Genomic DNA, 20,639 nt, shown 5'->3' with positions numbered 1-20,639 from the left:
CTACCTCTGAATCTCAACATTGTAACTTCTTTCTTTCTTGGTCATTAGACTGCTGACACCTTGAAAGCCGGACCCAGTAAGAGAGTCTGCAATGGACAGAACGCCACAATTTCACAGGCTTGGCTGGACAGAGTAATAATGCCTCTGTGGGCTTTCAGTTTCCTTTAATCGAAGACATCCCATGTTGCTGTAAGAACACGAGGAAAAGGGAATTCCATAATGGTACAGTGGTTAGGACTCTGTGCTTTCACTGCCTGCCAGGCCCAGGTTCAATCCCTGGTGGGGGAACTACAATCCCGCAAGCCAAGTGGCACGGCTGAAAAAAAAAAAAAAAACAAAAAACCCACTAGGAAAAGGCATCTAATGCAGCCCTGATAAAGGACAGGAAGTGTATAATGCCAATTCAACTATCTCCAAAGAGAAGTATGGTCCTTGCCCCAGCTCTAAGGAAGTAACCTGTAAACTGGGTATCTCCAGAGACAGGCATGTCTTCGTTGTTCATGGTGAGTCCCTAGGGATGTACATGATACTTTACGACAACAGATGAATCACTATGGGCCCCTAGATAGTTTATGCTGAAGAGATGACATTAGGTCTGGGTAAGGTCTGGGCACAGCAGAAAGACCAAACGTGTAATTAGAAAGCTGGGGCTTTGAACCACGAGTTATCAGCTGGATCTCTGGAAAGGGAAGAAGGGTGGAGACTGAGTCGCATGTACCATGACTCAATCAATCATGCTTCTGTAATGAAAACTCAACAAAAATCTGGATACCGAGGCTCTGGTGAGTTTCCTGGGTTGGCAACACTCCGTGCACATACTGCCAGATATCGATTCCAGGAGGTAACGAGACGCCGAAGACACGGAAGCTTCGTGTCTGGAACACCTCCGGCCCCTCTTCTACTCTGCATCTTTTGCCTGTAACAAACACGATTTGTGAGCATAACAGGTTTTAGGAAGTTTTGTGAGTCTCCTAGCAAATCACTGAACCTGAGGGTGGACTGGGAAACCCCTCAACTTGCAGATGGTTCACAACACCTGGGCAGACTTGGCAGTCCTGGAGTTCTGTATTTCTAACCTTGAGTTTGGCTAACTGTGTGCAGGAAGAGACCAGGGGAGTCCTACTGGCACCACTGGAGTTGCCACAGAGAGGAGGTGGGAAGGACACTATAGCCTTAGGACACAGAATGTACAAAGGCCCCCCAGGCCATGAGGATGGTATTGACAAGAATCCAGGGAAACTGATTCCCATGGTTTTGACTTGGGTTACAGTGAGGACTCCCAGGACAGGGCTCATAAGGCAGGAGGTGAGCAGGACTGGGATGGACACATTGGGTCTGTTATGCCCGAACAGTCTGGTGAAAAGACTAGAAAAATACACATGATCTAGATGGAGAAAATATTAATAGTTTACTTGAAAACATTAAAGAGGAGCTATACCAATGAAGAATTTAACGTGGGGGAGGGAGGTGAAATTGGAGAAAGATGGTCAAAAGGTACAAAATTCCAGTTTTAAGATAAACAAGTCCTAGGGATGCAGTATACAACTCAATAACTAGCTAACACTGCTGTATGCTATAAAGAAGCACTGTTAAGAGAGTAATCCTAAGAGTCCTCATCACAAGGAGAAATTTTTTTTTCCTCTTCTCTTTTCCTCTTTACTTTTTTTTCTATCTATATGGGTGTCAGCTGAACCTACTGTGGTAATCATTTCACAATATACGTAAATCAAACCATCAGGCTGTATGACTTAAAACTTATACAGAGGACTTCCCTGGTGGCACAGTGGTTAAGAACCCACCTGCCAATGCAAGGGACATGGGTTCGATCCCTGGTCCGGGAAAATCCCACATGCTGTGGAACAACTAAGCCCGTGCGCCACAACTACTGAGCCCGTTTGCCACAACTACTGAAGCCTGCGCGCCTAGAGCCCATGCTCTGCAACGAGAAGCCACCGCAATGAGAAGCCCGCACACTGCAACAAAGAGTAGCCCCAACTCGCCACAACTAGAGGAAGCCCGCAGGCAGCAACGAAGACCCAACACAGCCAAAAAAATAAAATAAATAAAAATAAATAAATTAGACAAGCCTCTTAGATAGCCTCATCCACCAGAGGGCAGACAGCAGAAGAACTACAATCCTGCAGCCTGTGGAACAAAACCCACATTCACAGAAAGACACACAAGATGAAAAGGCAGAGGGCTATGTACCAGATGAAGGAACACGATAAAACCCCAGAAAAACAACAAAATGAAGTGGAGATAGGCAACCTTCCAGAAAAAGAATTCAGAATACTGATAGTGAAGATGATCCAGGACCTTAAAAAAAGAATGGAGGCAAAGATCGAAAAGGTGCAAGAAATGTTTAACAAAGACCTAGAAGAATTAAAGAACAAACAAACAGAGATGAACAATACAATAACTGAAATGAAAAATACACTAGAAGGAATTAACAGCAGGATAACTGAGGCAAAAGAACGGATAAGTGACCTGGAAGACAGAATGGTGGAATTCACTGCTGCAGAACAGAAGAAAAAAGAATGAAAAGAGATGAAGACAGCCTAAGAGACCTCTGGGACAACATTAAATGCAACAACATTTGCATTATAGGGGTCCCAGAAGGAGACGAGAGAGAGAAAGGACCAGAGAAAATATTTGAAGAGATTATAGTCAAAAACTTCCCTAACATGGGAAAGGAAATAGCCACCCAAGTCCAGGAAGCGCAGAGAGCCCCATACAGGATAAACCCAAGGAGAAACACATCAAGACACATAGCAATTAAATTGTCAAAAATTAAAGACAAAGAAAAATTATTGAAAGCAGCAAGGGAAAAACGACAAATAACATACAAGGGAACTCCCATAAGGTTAACAGCTGACTTCTCAGCAGAAACTCTACAAGCCAGAAGGGAGTGGAATGATATACTTAAAGTGATGAAAGGGAAGAACCTACAACCAAGATTACTCTACCTGGCAAAGATCTCATTCAGATTCGATGGAGAAATCAAAAGCTTTACAGACAAGCAAAAGCTAAGAGAATTCAGCACCACCAAACCGGCTCTACAACAAATGCTAAAGGAACTTCTCTAAGTGGGAAACACAAAAGAAAAGGACCTACAAAAACAAACCCAAAACGATTAAGAAAATGGTCACAGGAACATACATATTGAAAATTACCTTAAATGTGAATGGATTAAATGCTCCAACCAAAAGACACAGGCTTGCTGAATGGATACAAAAACAAGACCTGTATATATGCTGTCTACAAGAGACTCACTTCAGACCTAGGGACACATACAGAGTGAAAGTGAGGGGATGGAAAAAGATATTCCATGCAAATGGAAATCAAAAGACAGCTAGAGTAGCAATACTCATATCAGATAAAATAGGCTTTAAAATAAATGTTAGAAGAGACAAGGAAGGACACTACATAATGAAAAGGGATCAATCCAAGAAGAAAATATAACAATTATAAATACATATGCACCCAACATGGGAGCACCTTAATACATAAGGCATCTGCTAACAGCTATAAAAGAGGAAATCAACAGTAACACAATAATAGTGTGGGACTTTAACACCTCACTTACACCAATGGACAGATAATCCAAACAGAAAATTAATAAGGAAACACAAGCTTTAAATGACACAATAGACCAGATAGATTTGATATTTATAGGACATTCTATCCAAAAATAGCAGATTACACTTTCTTCTCAAGTGCACATGGAACATTCTCCAGGATAGATCACATCTTGGGTCACAAATCAAGCCTCGGTAAATTTAAGAAAACTGAAATCGTATCAAGCATCTTTTCTGACCACAATGCTATGAGATTAGAAATCAGTTATAGAGAAAAAAACGTAAAAAACACAAACACATGGAAGCTAAACAGTATGTTACTAAATAACCAAGAGATCACTGAAGAAATCAAAGAGGAAATCAAAAAATACCTAGAGACAAATGACAATGAAAACACGAAGATCCAAAACCTATGCGATGCAGCAAAAGCAGTTCTAAGAAGGAGGTTTATAGCAATAAAAGCCTTCCTCAAGAAACAAGAAAAATCTCAAACAATCTAACCTTACACCTAAAGGAACTAGAGAAAGAAGAACAAACAAACCCCCCCAAAAAAAAGTTTGCAGAAGGAAAGAAATCATAAAGATCAGAGCAGAAATAAATGAAACAAAAACAAAGAAAACATTAGCAAAGATCAATGAAACTAAAACCTGGTTCTTTGAGAAGATAAACAAAATTGATAAACCATTAGCCAGACTCATCAAAAAGAGGGAAAGGACTCGTATCAATAAAATTAGAAATGAAAAAGGATAAGTTACAACAAACACCGTAGAAATGCAAAGCATCCTAAGAGACTACCTACAAGCAACTGTATGCCAATAAAATGGACAACCTGGAAGAAATGGACAAACTCTTAGAAAGGTATAACCTTCCAAGACTGAACCAGGAAGAAATAGAAAATATGAACAGACCAATCACAAGTAATGAAATTGAAACTGTGATTAAAAATCTTCCAACAAACAAAAGTCCAGGACCACATGGCTTCACAGGTGAATTCTATCAGTTAGAGAAGAGCTAACACCTATCCTTCTCAAACTCTTCCAAAAAATTGCAGAGGAAGGAACACTCCCAAACTCATTCTATGAGGCCACCATCACCCTGATACCAAAACCAGACAAAGATACCACAAAAAAAAAGAAAATTACAGACCAATATCACTGATGAATATAGATGCAAAAATCCTCAACAAAATACTAGCAAACAGAGACTCTGGGATGGCTCACACCAAGGAGTACTTCCCTAAACTTCTGCTGTCAGTGTCCTAGTCCCCACGGTGAGCCACAGCCTCTCCCTGCCTCTGCAGGAGACCCTCCAACACTAGAAGGATGGACCCCAACCTCCAAACTTGATTCATATGTTGAACCTGAAGACAGTTCACACACCAAGAGAATCTGACAGAACGTCATCACATGAGGGACTCCTGGTGAAATCAGTTTGTGGAAACAGACTAAATTTTCCGTATTGGATCAAGGATGGCAACACATTATAAGAGCTGAACAAGGAAAGAAGACATGAGAGGAGGCTACAAAAGACAGACACTACTGGGATCACAATGAATCTGAGGTCACAAAACTCTACCCCATGCTGCTTCTGGGCCTTGGAGCTCCATGTTATTTTTCCAGCACACTACCTTCCATTTGTGATGAAGAATGCTACCCATCAGTATAAAGAAAAAAGGAGATGAGGGAACCGCATGGCCACCTAATGATGGTGGTCCTGAACCGAACATGCATCTCTCTCAAGTATGCCTGTTATCCCACCAATAAAAGAAGCCAGCATGACAGAAGTGGAAGCAAAAGAGATGTGAAAGTACAACCTTCAGAAATTATCTTGGGGAGAGAATTAACATTGAACACAGTAACTATAATTATGACGCACTGCAAATTTGACACTAGTAACCACCTAAACTTATCTCCCTTTCTTGATTTCTGCTCTTCCCCCAGCTCTTTAGTATTCTTTGTGTACTTCTTTTTTCATCTCCTTCAAGGTTTTACTAAGGGAACTTATAAATTGTCTCATTCGACCTCAAAAACAAAACAAAACACTAGCAAACACAATCCAACAACACATTAAAAGGATCATAAAAAAATTAATTTAAAAAAGTAAAAAAACCCCAAAACACTGTATTCCTATCTCACACTATACTCAAATTCTACCTCAGACCAAAAAGAGTTAAATGTCAAGTGCCAAGTTTAGAACATCTTAGAATAAAACAAGAATATCTTTTTGATATTGGGGATAGAGCAGCATCTATAACTGATAAAAGTATCAAGAATGTACAAAAAAAATCCCTACAAACAAAAGGGAAACAAGGTAACAGAAACACAGGCATTTTCCATGAAATGACATTTCAAAGAAGTTGTTTCTCAGTATCCACAGCAGATTAACTGGTTCCAGAAACCCCCTGCTCAATACTAAAATCTGCAGATGCTCAAGTCCTTTATATAAAATGGTGGAGTATTTGCATATAACCTACACACATCCTCCTGTGTACCTTAAATCATCTCTAGATTGCTTATAATATCTAATACAATGTAAATGCTATATATTGATAAATAGTTGCCAGCACAAGGCAAATTCAAGTTTTTTTTTTTAATTTTTTTGGCTGCATTGAGCCTTTGTTGCTGCATGTGGGCTTTCTCTAGGTACGGCGTGCAGGCTTCTCATTGTGGTGGCTTCTCTTGTTGCAGAGCACAGGCTCTAGGTACACGGGCTTCAGTAGTTGTGGCACACGGGCTCAGTAGTTGTGGCTCACAGACTCTAGAGCGCAGGCTCAGTAGTTGTGGCACACGGGCTCAGCTGCTCGGTGGCATGGGGGATCTTCCCGGACCAGGGCTCGAACCCACGTCCCCTACAGTGGCAGGCAGATTCTTAACCACTGTGTCACCAGGGAAGCCCCAAATTCAAGTTTTGTTTTTTTGAACTTTCTGGTATTTTCTCTTCCCCCCAATGTTTTCAATCTGCGCTCAGTTGAATCTGCAGAGGCAGAACCTGCGGATACGAGGGGACAATTGTACAAATGGGCCTATAATCACATGATAAGGTGCTAAAGGTTGTGAATGAGGGAAATGCAAAGCAAGCTCACCTAAGATATAATTTTGTGTCAGTCTGTTAAGCAAAAATTGAGGAGCCTTACAGCATCAAGGACTGAACAGGACATAACTGGTGGAATCTGGAGAATTATAAATAGGTACATCCCTTTTAGAAAACATTATCACCTAAACTTGAAAATTTGCATAACCTATAATCCAACAATTTTACTCCGAGAAATAATAAAAGACAAGCCTAACCGTGTGCAAGATGACCAATATATATGAATGTTTTTGGCAGCACTGTTTGTGAGGGTGAAAAAATGTAAAAAATTAAATGCCTCAGAGAGTGGATGAATACAATATGAAACAGGAGCATTTTTTACTTGCTTCAAGTGTAAGAAACACGGGCACATTTTTACCTTGAGCAGAGCAAGAATGAAATTGCTGAACAAGCAGAAAGTAAGTGAAGAAATAATTTCCCTAAAAGGTGTACTCTAGACTATGGTTCAACAACTGGCCATGGCCTGGGCCAAGACCTCTTCCACTAGGTGAAAGGAAAACTATGGACTGAGAGTCTGAATGAGTGTGGAAGGGTAGAATACCAAGCAAGACAAGGGGATAGATTTTTAACATGAAAACTTGCTGACACATGAGAGGTCACAGGCTGAGACACCTGTCCTGGGGAAGTGGTCACTGCGAGGATGGCCGGATGTAGGGGCCGATGGAGGTGGGGGGTGAGGATACAGTCTCTGGGGCTGTATCCAGTCTCTAATCTGCTTGGATGGCAGGACCATGCGCTCTAACTCGGGAGGGGAAGGAGTGAGCATCGTGACGGGTTCCTTGCCAGGCATGCTGACTGGGTGCCTCTGAGATATTCAGGTGGAGAAGGGCAGAGAGCAGAGGGCAGAGGCTCGGAACTGCCCCTCTGAGGGGCTGTCGACAGGCTGCACACAGGAACTGCCCCTGAGGGGCTGTCGACGGGCTGCACACAGACACTCGCAGGCTGGTGGGGCCGCCCGAGGGACTAGGAGGGAAAGAGCACGACTCTGCAGGGGCCCCATCACCACACATGGCGGCCCCAGTGCCCTCAGCAGCCCAGATGTGGGGCACAGCAGGACAAATGTCACCGTCAGGTTTTACCAAACAGGAGGAGTAGGGAGACATGCAACAAGGGAAGGCTTCTTGAGTGTCTGGACGGACAGGGTGGGAAAGGGGAGGCAGAAGAGAGCTGGAGAGGAGCTGGGAGAGGAAGGAAGGCCCTTTTCCTCAGAGGTCAGAGGGAAACGTGAGATGCATTACTCATTACAATACAGGGACATGAATGACACCAACGGCTTACTTCCCACGAGCCACTGACTGCGGCGCAGACGCTTGTGCTAAGCGGTTTTATGCTTTAACGCGTAATATGACCACGTCCCCAACAACCCGGGGACGGAGCAACTATCAGGAACAGACTGAGCGCAGCAGACCACACTCGCCAAACCATCTGCTCCTCCACTTGGACACATGGCTCAGCCCCATCTCCCAGCCCCATCCCCCGAGTGTGGCCAAGTGCCTAGTGCCTATCAGTGGAAGCGGGGGGGCTGGTGTTTGTGCGAGTCTTCCTTGCCCTCTCACTCTCCTCTGCCTGCTGCAGGAGGTCAGGACAACCTTCAAGCCACATGCTGACGGCAGAGTGGACCCGGGTTCCTGAACAGCTGTGTGATGCACAGTCACACGGACCGGGTGTGCCTCAGAAAAAGTGCTTCGAGGGACATCCCTGGTGGTCCAGTGATTAAGACTCTGAGCTTCCACTGCAGGGGTCACGGGTTCGACCCCTGGTCGGGGAACTAAGATCCTGCACGCTGCGAGTCGTGGCAAAAGAAAGAAAAGAAATACAAAAAAAGAACAAGTGCTTCCATATGCTGAGCACCAAGATGCTGGAGTCTGTCTGACATGGCAGCTAAGATTTAACTTAGTCAAACTTATATATACAAAGACACAAGGAGATCCCGAAGTTCACCAGGGCCACAGAGCTGGTGATCGGTGAAGCCCAGGCAGCTGGAGCCCAAGACAGCTTGAAGCCCAGGCAGCTTGAAGCTTGAAGCCCAGGCAGCTGGAGCCCAAGACACATCTCAGCTCATGCACTTCTATCCTCCAGGAGGACAGAGGGACCTGGGGTCAAAGGGCTCCGTGGCCTCCAGACCACCACAGAGGCCCGAACAAGACACTTCCCCAAGGAACCAGGGCCAGCGACCTCCCCCTGCAGGGTCTCCCAGCTGCCCAAACCTTGGCTCCTACCTGGACAGGTGCTTCGGGAGAGGTCTTTCTTCACAGTCCACAGCTTCTGCCCCTGCTCCAGCTGGAAGATCAGCTCAAGTCTGGGAACAGGACACCCTGTTCATGGAGAAAGGAAGAAGACACTAGGATTTCTGTGAAAACAAAGAAAACCCCTCGATCTAGTGTGGGACTTCAGGATGTGGACAAGACCTCAGAATAAAGCTGATTCCACCCACAGAAATCCTGACCTAGAACCTGGAAACCAAGGTCAAAAACACCAATGTTGCAGCTTCCCTGGTGGCGCAGTGGTTAAAAATCCACCTGCCAATGCAGGAGACACATGTTCAAGCCCTGGTCCGGGAAGATCCCACATGCCACGGAGCAACTAAGCCCCTGTGCCACAACTACTGAGCCTGCGAGCCACAACTACTGAGCCCGTGTGCTGCAACTACTGAAGCCCACACGCCTAGAACCTGCGCTCTCAACAAGAGAAGTCCACAATGAGAAGCCTGGACACCAGAACGAAGAACAGCCCCCGCTCACCGCAACCAGAGAAAAGCCCGCATGCAACAACGAAGACCCAATGAAGCCAAAAAAAAAAAAAAAAAAAAAAAAAAAAAACACACCACCAATGTTGGGATCCAAAGACTTTAGACTGCAGTGCTGGTTGTGTAGACAACACCTATTCCCTTTGACCTCCACTGCAGAGTTCCAACTCTATTCAGCTGCAGCCAAGAGACACAGAGAATATGACCGCCTCCTTCCAGAAGGTGTTTACTAATTAACCCAAGTGAATTTCAACCACCTGTGCATTAAAATCTCCTGAGATGTCTGGTTCACATCCAACTGAAACCAAATAGGGACTTCCCTGGTGGCACAGTGGTTAAAGAACCCACCTGCCAATGCAGGGGACACAGGCTCAAGCCCTGGTCTGAGAAGATCCCACATGCCACGGAGCAACTAAGCCCGTGCACCACAACTACTGAGCCCGTGTGCCACAACTACTGAAGCCCACGCACCTAGAGCCCATGCTCCGCAACAAGAGAAGCCACCACAGGGAGAAGCCTGCACGCCACAACTAAGATTAGCCCCCACTCGCTGCAACTAAAAAGAAGTCTGTGAGTAACAACGACCCAATGCAGCCAAAAATAAATAAATTTATTAAAAAAAAAAAAAGAGAAAGAAACCAAATCTCTGCAGATGAGGCCTGGATACCTACAGATTTAAAAAAACCACCCCAGATTCTGGCATCAAGGGAGGGCTGAAAACTCTGGTTTCCACCAACTTGCAGGTGACCTACACCAGCCCTCGGGAGGAGAGAGCTCTAGTCCAGGATGGCTGAGTGAGGGGACCAGCCAGTGCTGTAGTCCTGCAGCAGCCTGGGTCGCCTGCGAGGGAACCTGCCCGAGGCCCTAGACCAGGAAGAAGCAGACAACTGGGCTGGCATCCACCAACCCGGTAGCCAGCCCCACCTCTGAGCTTCCTACTGGTGAGATAATAAATTTCCTCCAGGGTGAAGACTGAGCCGGTCTGTCACATACAGCCAAACACAGATGCAGGGGAAAGACACACAGACTCGGCAGGAAGTCGACGGCAGAGGTGCCAGGACTCGCCGACAGCTTCTCTGTCAGGTCCAGGGTTCATCAGTCATCACTAAGCAATGTGCTCTCCTGTGTGCTCCGTGCTCAGCACGGGGCTCAGCGACAGCGACCAAGACCTCCCTTCAGCTGTCAGGAGTCATGTTCCCTAGGACCTCAGGGCCTTTGCACATGCTGGCCCTTCTCCCTGGAAGGCTGTTCTCTACCCACCTTGCTTCTTCCAGCTACTTCTCTTTGGGTCTCAGCTCAAGTGTCACTCCCTGAGAAGAGTCTGCTGAACAGTGGCTGAGTGCACATGCTTAACCAATCCACCACGTCACTATGAACTTTTAACCTTAATAATAATTGAAAAGTTAACATTTATAGGGTGTTACCATATCCCAGGGACTGTACTAAGCAATTTAAATGCATTATGTTGTTTAAAATGGATGGAATAATTTAAAGAACTCACATATTTAAAATAATGACTCTTTTCAGTCAAAGTAAAGTATGTCTCCATTGAGCTAAGTCTTTTTTTAGATACCCAGCAAAATTCTGAAGAGCGCTCCTCCTGTCTAGGTCCGCAAGGGCTGTGAGTCCCTAGCTGCCACCTGATCTGGGAAGAGACGGAGCACTTAGTCTGTCTCGCCATTGTCAACACACCAAGTTTCTGGGCTGGTGACCCCGGGGCAACCAGGTAACTGGCTACTGCCTAACGCCGAGGCCCCCCTATAGACGGTTGGGATTCAAGTGTGATCAACTGAGCCAACAACACTGAAGTCCGTGGGGGGCTGCTCAACTGAGCTGCCCACCACCCTATGAGAGACTGATGGCACTGCCTGCCCTCTGAGGGCACACCTGGCCAGAGTCCAGGCACTGGTCCCTGGAGCAATACAGGGATGCGAGTGGCATAGGGCACCCCCCTCACACATGCCATGGCACAGAAGAGGCTTAGACTGCTTCACAGGCAAACCTTGCCATGGCTGCTTGCCTTACTGTTGTTGCAGTTTGTCCCAACCATGTAGCGGATAAGAGATCCCATCTCTGGAGACTGCTAGTTCAACGTATAATGGGGGGAGAAACAAAGGAATAAGGAATATTGTTTTTGCTGCCCTTTGAGACACCTGAGGATGTTTCTCAACCTACTCCAGATTGTGTAAGCCCGGCCAGTGTGTCCGGCACTCGTGAGTGCTGCTGCAGACCAGCACGTGGAGAGCTCTTCCTCAACACCAAACTGTCACCCCGTCAGGACACTGCCACCACCACTGCTGTCCTGAGGCATGAGCCCCAGCCCCTTCCTAGAAAGGCAGGCTGCCACTCACAGTGGTTGCCACTTGGGACTGCTAAGAGCCTACCAGGTAAATACCCAAATAAAAGAAAGAAAAATGGTGGTGGTGGGGGCAGAAAGGTGACCACCCCACCCCCCAAAAAAGATTTTGTTTGGAGGCAGAAAAAAAAGGAGTGGGGAGGAAGGGGCTCGTTATGCTGTGGACCAGGGCCATCCAGGGGAGAGGCTGCATCTTGGAGGCCCCAGGCCCCTCCGCCCTTTCCTCTCCTCAGCAGGAGACAAACTAAAACTAAAAACCAGCGTTTTAAATGGCTGAAAAGCTCAAAAGGAAGAAGGGAAGGGGGCACATTATTAACCTTACATATCAAGCAAACGCCAGGTCTAGCAAACATAATACTGGTTCTAGACTACTTATTGATTTATAAGCAGTAACAACAATAAAAAACCTTAGATAACAGAGAGAGAATAAAAATTTAAATAACATACAACATATAACTAAGTTAGAACTCTGTCTATACTGACCCAATTGGAAATCCAAAATTTATATACTAAAATTTATATAATTATTATATAATAACTACATATGGTATAACAAAATTTATATATTAAAAAAATTTTATCACCAAAACAAAACAGAGCACTGATTGGTTTGTCTGACTCCACAACACAGGTTTTAAATTATCTTTAGAATTTGCTAAAATGCACCAACTGACAAAACTTCATGAATTTAATACTGGGGCTCAAATCATAGTTATACCTGGGGATCCCACTAAAATGAAACACTCTACTCCACCACTGTAAAAAGTACCTAAATATTAAAGAGAAAAAATAGGTATATCTCACTTTGACTGTAGTTTTACCTGAATTTCCTATAGCCCTAGTACCCACTGTCCTAAAGTATCCCATATTGGGCATAGATGCTCTGACACAATACACAATTAAGATAATTTTTTGGCACTTACAAATTAATTGGCTTGATAAAACGGGACCCTACAGACCCGAGTTAAAATAATAATTCAGCCCAATGTAAGTTGAAAAGGGGCCTTTGGGGAATAAAACTTTTATATAAGACCTAATTAATCAAGGGGTGGTGATCCCCACTGCTTCTCCACGTTGACAGCCCAGCTGTGCGTATTCTTAAACCTAAAAAAACACAGGGCACCTCGCTGTGAGTTACTGCAATCTTAATGCCGTGGTCCCATCTGTTAGGGTTCCTGTTACTGACTGAATTGTGTCTCCCTAAACTGCATGTGTTAAACCCTAATCCCCAGTGTGATCCTATATGGACTTAGGGCCTTTAAGGAGGTAGTTAAGGTTAAATGAGGTCACGGGGTGGGGCCCTGATCTGGTAGGACCCATATCCTTTTAAGAGGAAGAGAAGGCCTCTCCAAGCCAGATGAAAAGTCAGGTAAGGACACAGCAAGAAGGTGGCCAGCAAGAGATCCTTATCAGCAACTGAACTGGGACTTCCAGCCTCCAGAACTGTGCGAAAATAAAGCTGCTGTTTAACCACACAGTAATGGCAGCCTGAGCTGACTAACAAGATCCACACACCCAATACCCAGTATTATTAGAACCCGGTAATTACTCTTCAATTACAGATCTGGCTAACGTGTTCTGCTGGTGTGTATTTTGACAGCCTCTCAACCTCGGTTTGCCTTCGCTCTGAAGGCAAATAGGACTCCTCCCCAGGCTGCCCCGTGGGGTGGCTCAACAGCTCTGCCAACACCCACACCCTCTGCAGCCAAGACCTCAGCTGCACCCACCCACCTCTCTCCAGGAGCACAGGCGATGTTACATCAATGACAACCTCGTCTAAGGAGATTCATTTGACACGCTTGTGACAGTGAGTCCAACACCTTTTAATCCTTTGGGGACTAGTTTTAGATAAAAATACTATTTAGTATTACTTTGGGTCTGGTGGCCACATATTCCTCATTTATAAATTTTATTTACTCTCCCTGATGCTGATACTTGCAAATCAGCCCAACTTAAATGGAACTCCCTCCAACAAAAGCTCTAAAATCTGCTCAAAATACTGTTAAATAGCCAGTCCCATCAGTGTCCTCAGAGACTCCTTCACCAAAGAGGCTTTGACAACCTCTTCTCACACCTCCTCGAGTTTCTGAATCACCTACCAGGGCCACAGATGCCCAAGGGCTTCTGATGTAACAGACTGTCCCCTCAGCCTGGTACTATATGCTACTAAAACAACAACTAACTATACACAAGGCTCTCCGGATAATGAAGGCTGTTGCAGACCCCGAGCCACTGACCGCCACACCCAGCTGCCCATCAAGCTTTGGATCATGGCAACAGCACATCACAAGTTCAGCACAGCTCCTGAGGCCCCAGGACAGGATGGAACCCAACCTGGGCCCTCTGACATATTCCTCTTGTAGGACAAGGTGGGTCCTTGCCAGATGCTGTGGTGCTGGAGGAGGGCACCTCTCCCCACAGCCCTTGGCTACCTGGGGAGCACCTTGGGATTAAGCGAGTGAACAGTTGTGGATCTCTTACATCCACAGCACATGATGGAGCTCAGTAGATTGATGCTGCTTTCTATCCTGTAGCCAGAATGTCCAAATAAAAAATGGGATCTAAGAAACATTTCTTGGTCTATTCAGGGGGTCATCTTAGTACTAGATGCCCTGATCAACAAACGGCCTCCTCTTCACATTCATTATAAACTGTTGGGCCATTGCTTAAAAACTGCCTCCTTCAGGGTAAAGAAACTCTTGTCTCACCAACACCCCAAAAGTAAGTCAGTCAAAATCACATGTCCTTACATTTATAAAGGCCACAACGATAGGCCTTGCCAGGAAGCTCCTTACTCCCTTTGGAATTACAGACATTACTGACAATAACCAAGATACACATTTCACTTCTCAAATTACACAATGCTGGGCTCTGGAGAGAGGTAGTCAATAGAGCTTCATGGCCCCAATAGGCTCCAAATAGCTGGTTTAACTGAAAAACATAACGATTTCCTTAAACAGCTCCTTTTCAAACTCCAGTCTGACAAACAAACCCCTCATTGGGCCTCTATCTCACCCCTTAGCCTTAGTTCAAGGCTCCTTGAATCACATACCTTTAAAAATGTCCCACTGCCCTTTCCTACTCTGGAAGGGAATGTGCCTCACCTCTATGTACACAAAGACTCGTTCTACAGGAGGCCATTCACACTGTCTCCCCTGCAGTTACACACAGAGCTTCCCATCATCCCATGAGGCTGGAGACCAGAAGGAGGGAGCACACGCTCCCAGCACCCATTAGCCACAGACTGCCCCACAGGCCAGGCAGCTGGTCACCTGATATGGAATCCATTTGCCCTGAACTTCAAAACAAAACAAAAGAAACCTTGAAGAACAGCCATATGGCATTCTGGTAACTGTTGCTCTTACTATAACTGGTCTGGGTACTTTCATTGGTTTATAAGTCAGAGGCCTGAACCCTCTGAGGAAGCCACTGTTTCAACCAAACATGGCAAATACTGAGGCCCACATCAAGTCAAGTGTGTACGTACCCACTTGCAAAGGATATCCTGCCCCACGTCCCAGACCAAGACCTCACTGATGAAGATGACTTCGCCTGGGGACACGAAAACCTTCACCCCAGCAGATACCCATGGACTTCCTCTCCTAAGACAGAAATCAGACCTGGGACCTTTTTGCTTTCTTCTGTTAGGGATTCTATCATGTTCCTGAGCTGCTGTCTGTGACCCTGGTATATGCCTCAATCTGCCAAAAGGGAAATCTCCAATTTATAGCTGGTTGGTCAGGACAGGTTGTGAGGACTTGTGACTGACATCTGAAGTGGGTGGGTGGGAGGTGGAGGGGCTGTCTATGGGACTGAATCCTTAATAACCTGTGGAGTCTGTGCTAACTCCAGGTAGTTAGGGTCAGAATTGCCTGGTATGGAAAACCCAGACGTTTGATATCAGAAGTGTTATGAGGAAAAAGGATTTTGTTGGTTTGTTTTTTAATTAATTAACTAACTAATTAATTAATTAGTGGCTGCATTGGGTCTTCATTGCACATGGGCTTTCTCTAGTTGCAGCGAGTGGGGGCTACTCTCCCTGGCGGTGCGCGAGCTTCTCATTGCAGTGCCTTCTCTTGTTACAGAGCATGGGCGCTAGGCACGCACGTTACAGTAGCTGTGGCACATGGGCTCAGTAGTTGTGGCTCGCGGGCTCTAGAGCACAGGCTCAGTAGTCGTGGTGCACGGGCTTAGCTGGTCCTCAGCATGTAGGATCTTCCCGGACCAGGCTCGAACCTGTGTTCCCTGCATTGGCAGGCAGGTTCTTAACCACTGTACCACCAGGAAGTCCCATGTTTGTTTATTTTTTACAAATACCACACTAACATGCACACACATGTATATATACAAAGCCATATTTTTAGCACACCTTATAACTCCTGAAAGATTCTCTTAAACACTCCCCAAATTACATATCGATTTTCTTGGCTAATGCTACATAAATGGGAAACTTAGTTATGAGCCTGCCTGCAAGGACTTCCTATATCTCTACTTATGTTCTTCTTTTTCATTCTCAAAATGGTTTTCTATACTCTACAAGACAACTTATGCCATACCTTCTAAAACTCTCCACTATTATCCCCCAAAGTTTCCTTAATATGATGTGAAATATCAGAGCACACCCTTCATGTGCAAACCAAACAATCCAAAACTACACCCTTGCCCACCTCTTTAAACCTCGCACACCAGGCCACTATTCCTCCTGCCTTAACTCAAGCAGATCCAGGTTCCAGACAATTAGGGACACCCCTAGTGCCCCAAAGCCTGTTGGAAATATTCAAATCTCACAGCTACTAATTAATACAGTGGGGACCCTGTGACAATTTCAATGAGTGGAGCATGAATAGTGCCTGAACAGTCCTGACACCTGGTCAGGGCCCAGGGTACCTGCACAGTGACAGTTATCAATTGCTTATTAAAAGTGACCCACTTAATAAATGTTTTCTTAGATTTCTTCAAAAAGGGAATCCCGCATTACTCTGATAAATGGGAAACCCAGGGTCACTTCCATTGATGGCAGGTCACCATGAAAAAAATGCAGAAGTGAAATCAAAACAGTGTTCTTAAGTTCCAGAGAGCTCAGCTGCCTGCTGCTCAGGGCTCCTGGCCTAAGGCTACTGCCTCTGTTGACAAGGGGAAAGTAGCAACAGTTGCAGGGGTAGGGAGTGTGGGGAAGGCAGAGAAGCTATGTTAGGAGGGAGCACTAAACCCAGACTTCCCGTCAAACACATTCAGGAGGCAGAAAGAGAAGAAATGATGGAATGGTTACATCAGGCTGTATCGCAATGCCAGCTGAACAAGTGTCCCTGCACTCTCAGAAACAGGGTTTCTCAAGCTGACATGATAATTTAGGTCAAGATAATTCTTTGTTGGAAAGGTGGGGAGGAGCCCATCCTGCGAATTATAAGGATGGTGTAGGATCCACGTGCAGATTGTAATAACCAAAACTATCTCCAGACGTTGCTGAGTTTCCTCTGGGGAGCAACATCATCTCTGGTTGAGAGCCACTTTTATGGTTATAAATAGGATGATGAGAGAAAGTGAGAGGAATGGGTGGACACTCCATGAAGTCTGGTGGTCAGAACACAGCTGGTGAGGAGGTGGCAACTGGGCTGAGAAGGGGCAGCCATGTAAAAAGCCAAAATGGAGAGGGCAGACAGCAGAAGCAAGAAGAAATACAATTCTGCACCCTGTGGAAGGAAAACCACATTCACAGAAAGATAAAATGAAAAAGCAGAGGACTTTGTACCAGATGAAAGAAGAAGATAAAACCCCAGAAAAATAACTAAATGAAGTGGAGATAGGCAACCTTCCAGAAAAAGAATTCAGAATAATGACAGTGAAGATGATGCAGGACCTCGGAAAAAGAATGGAGGCAAAGTTCGAAAAGATGCAAGAAATATTTAACAAAGACCTAGAAGAATTAAAGAAGAAACAAACAGAGATGAACAATAAAATAACTAAAATACAGAATACACTAGAAGGAATCAATAGCAGAATAACTGAGGCAGGAGAACGGATAAGTGACCTGGAAGACAGAATGGTGGAATTCACTGCTGCGGAACAGAAGAAAGAAAAAAGATGAAAGGAAATGACGACAGCTTAAGAGACCTCTGGGACAACATTAAATGCAACAACATTCATATTATAGGGGTCCCAGAAGGAGAAGAGAGGGAAAAAGAACCTGAGAAAATATTTGAAGAGATTATAGTCGAAACCTTCCCTAATCTAGGAAAGGAAATAGCCACCCAAGTCCAAGAAGTGCAGAGAGTCCCAGGCAGGATAAACCCAAGGAGAAAAACGCCAAGACCCATAGTAATCAAACTGACAAAAATTAAAGACAAAGAAAAATTATTGAAAGCAACAAAAGAAAAACAACAAATAACATACAAGGGAACTCCCATAAGGTTAACAGCTGACTTCTCAGCAGAAACTCTACAAGCCAAAGGGAGTGGCATAATATATTTAAAGTGATAAAAGGGAAGAACCTACAACCAAGGTTACTTTACCTGGCAAGGATCTCATTCAGATTCCAAGGAGAAATCAAAAGCTTTACAGACAAGCAAAAGCTAAGAGAATTCAGCACCACCAAAACAGCTCTACAACAAATGCTAAGGAACTTCGCTCAGTGGGAAACACAAGAGAAGAAAAGGATCTACAAAAACAAACCCATAACAATTAAGAAAATGGTAACAGGAACATACACATCAATAATTACCTTAAATGTGAATGGGTTAAATGCTCCAACCAAAAGACAGAGGCTCACTGAATGGATACAAAAACAAGACCCATATATATGCTGTCTATGAGACCCACTTCAGACCTAGGGACACATAAGACTGAAGAGGGGATGGAAAAAGATATTACAAGCAAATGGAAATGAAAAGACAGCTGGAGTAGCAATGCTCATATCAAATAAAATAGACTTTAAAATAAAGAACGTGACAAGAGAAAAGGAAGGACACTACATTATGACCAAGAAATCAATCCAAGAAGGAGATATAACAATTATAAATATATGCGCACCCAACGTAGGAGCACCTCAATACGTAAGAGCACCTCAATACGTAAGGCAAATGCTAACAGCTATAAAAGAGAAAATAGACAGCAACACAATAATAGTGGGGCCTTTAACACCTCATTTACACCAACGGACAGACCACCCAAACAGAAAATAAGGAAACACAAACTTTAAATGACACAGTAGACCAGATAGATTTAATTGATATTCATAGGACATTCCATCCCAAAACAGCAGATTACTTTCTTCTCAAGTGCACACGGAACATTCTCCAGGATAGATCACATCTTGGGTGACAAATCAAGCCTCAGTAAATTCAAGAAAATTTAAATCATATCAAGCATCTTTTCTGACCACAATGCTATGAGATTTTCAATTACAGGGGAAAAAACGTAAAAAAAACAAACAAACATGGAGGCTAAACAACACGTTACTAAATAACCAACAGATCACTGAAGAAATTGAAGAAGACCTCAAAAAATACCTAGAGACAAATTACAACGAAAACATGACAATCCAAAACCTATGGGATGCAGCAAAAGCAGTTCTAAGAGAGAAGTTTATAGCAATACAAGCCTACCTCAGGAACAAGAAAAGTTTCAAATAAACAATCTAAACTTCACCTAAAGGAACTAGAGAATGAAGAACAAAACCCAAAGTTAGTAGAAGGAAAGAAATCATAAAGATCAGAGCAGAAAAAAATGAAAAAGAAAACAATAGCAAAGATCAATAAAACTAAAAGCTGGTTCTTTGAGAAGATAAACAAAATTGATAAACCATTAGCCAGACTCATCAAGAAAAAGAGGGAGAGGACTCAAATCAATAAAACTAGAAATGAAAAAGAAGTTACAACAGACACCACAGAAATACAAAGCATCCTAAGAGACTACCTACAAGCAACTGTATGCCAATAAAATGGACAACCTGGAAGAAATGGACAAATACCTCTTAGAAAGGTATAACCTTCCAAGACTGAACCAGGAAGAAATAGAAAATATGAACAGACCAATCACAGTAATGAAATTGAAACTGTGATTAAAAATCTTCCAACAAACAAAAGTCCAGGGCCACATGGCTTCACAGGTAAATTCTATCAAACATTTAGAGAAGAGCTAACACCCATCCTTCTCAAACTCTTCCAAAAAATTGCAGAGGAAGGAACACTCCCAAACTCATTCTATGAGGCCACCATCACCCTGATACCAAAACCAGACAAAGATACCACAAAAAAAGAAAATTACAGACCAATATCACTGATGAATATAGATGTAAAAATCCTCAACAAAATACTAGCAAACAGAATCTAACAATACATTAAAAGGATCATACATCATGATCAAGTGGGATTTATCCCAGGGATGCAAGGATTCTTCAACATATGCAAAACAATCAATGTGATACACCATGTTAACAAGTTGAAGATTAAAAACCGTATGATCATCTCAACAGATGCAGAAAAAGCTTCTGACAAAATTCAACATCCATTTATGATAAAAGCTCTCCAGAAGTGGGTATAGAGGGAACCTACCTCAATAAAATCCATATACAACAAACAGCAAACATCATTCTCAACAGTGAAAAACTGAAAGCATTTCCTCTAAGATCAGGAACAAGACAAGGATGTCCACTCTCGCCACTACTATTCAATATAATTTTGGAAGTCCTAGCCACGGCAATCAAAGAAAAACAAAAGGAATACAACTTGGAAAAAAAGAAGTAAAACTGTCACTGTCTGCAGATGACATGATACTATACATAGAGAATCCTAAAGATGCCACCAGAAAACTACTAGAGCTCATCAATGAATTTGGTAAAGTTGCAGGATACAAAATTAATGCACAGAAATCT

The 20,639-nt window shown here is 44.0% G+C and overlaps 1 protein-coding gene across 2 annotated transcripts in view; it reads right to left on the bottom strand.

Annotated features, from left to right (window-relative positions):
* Nucleotides 1-20,639, bottom strand: part of ZNF805 (zinc finger protein 805) — a 94,905-nt gene that overhangs the window by 68,517 nt on the left and 5,749 nt on the right. Inside the window, exons 3-4 of one of the 2 annotated variants that reach the window (XM_073796317.1) lie at nt 8,888-8,983; nt 773-916 (exon numbers count right to left, since the gene is read on the bottom strand). In XM_073796317.1, the coding sequence (XP_073652418.1) occupies nt 773-916; nt 8,888-8,983 (240 nt within the window). Of the gene's footprint in view, nt 1-4; nt 154-772; nt 917-8,887; nt 8,984-20,639 lie in introns of those variants that run through there. The other variant, XM_019928867.3, reaches the window with a different exon arrangement.

The sequence above is a fragment of the Tursiops truncatus genome, chromosome 19 (assembly GCF_011762595.2).
Source record: "Tursiops truncatus isolate mTurTru1 chromosome 19, mTurTru1.mat.Y, whole genome shotgun sequence".
In the NCBI taxonomy this organism is placed as follows: Eukaryota; Metazoa; Chordata; class Mammalia; order Artiodactyla; family Delphinidae; genus Tursiops; species Tursiops truncatus.
The sequence above is the reverse complement of the archived record's forward strand: the minus strand, read 5'-3'. Positions and strand labels throughout refer to the sequence as shown.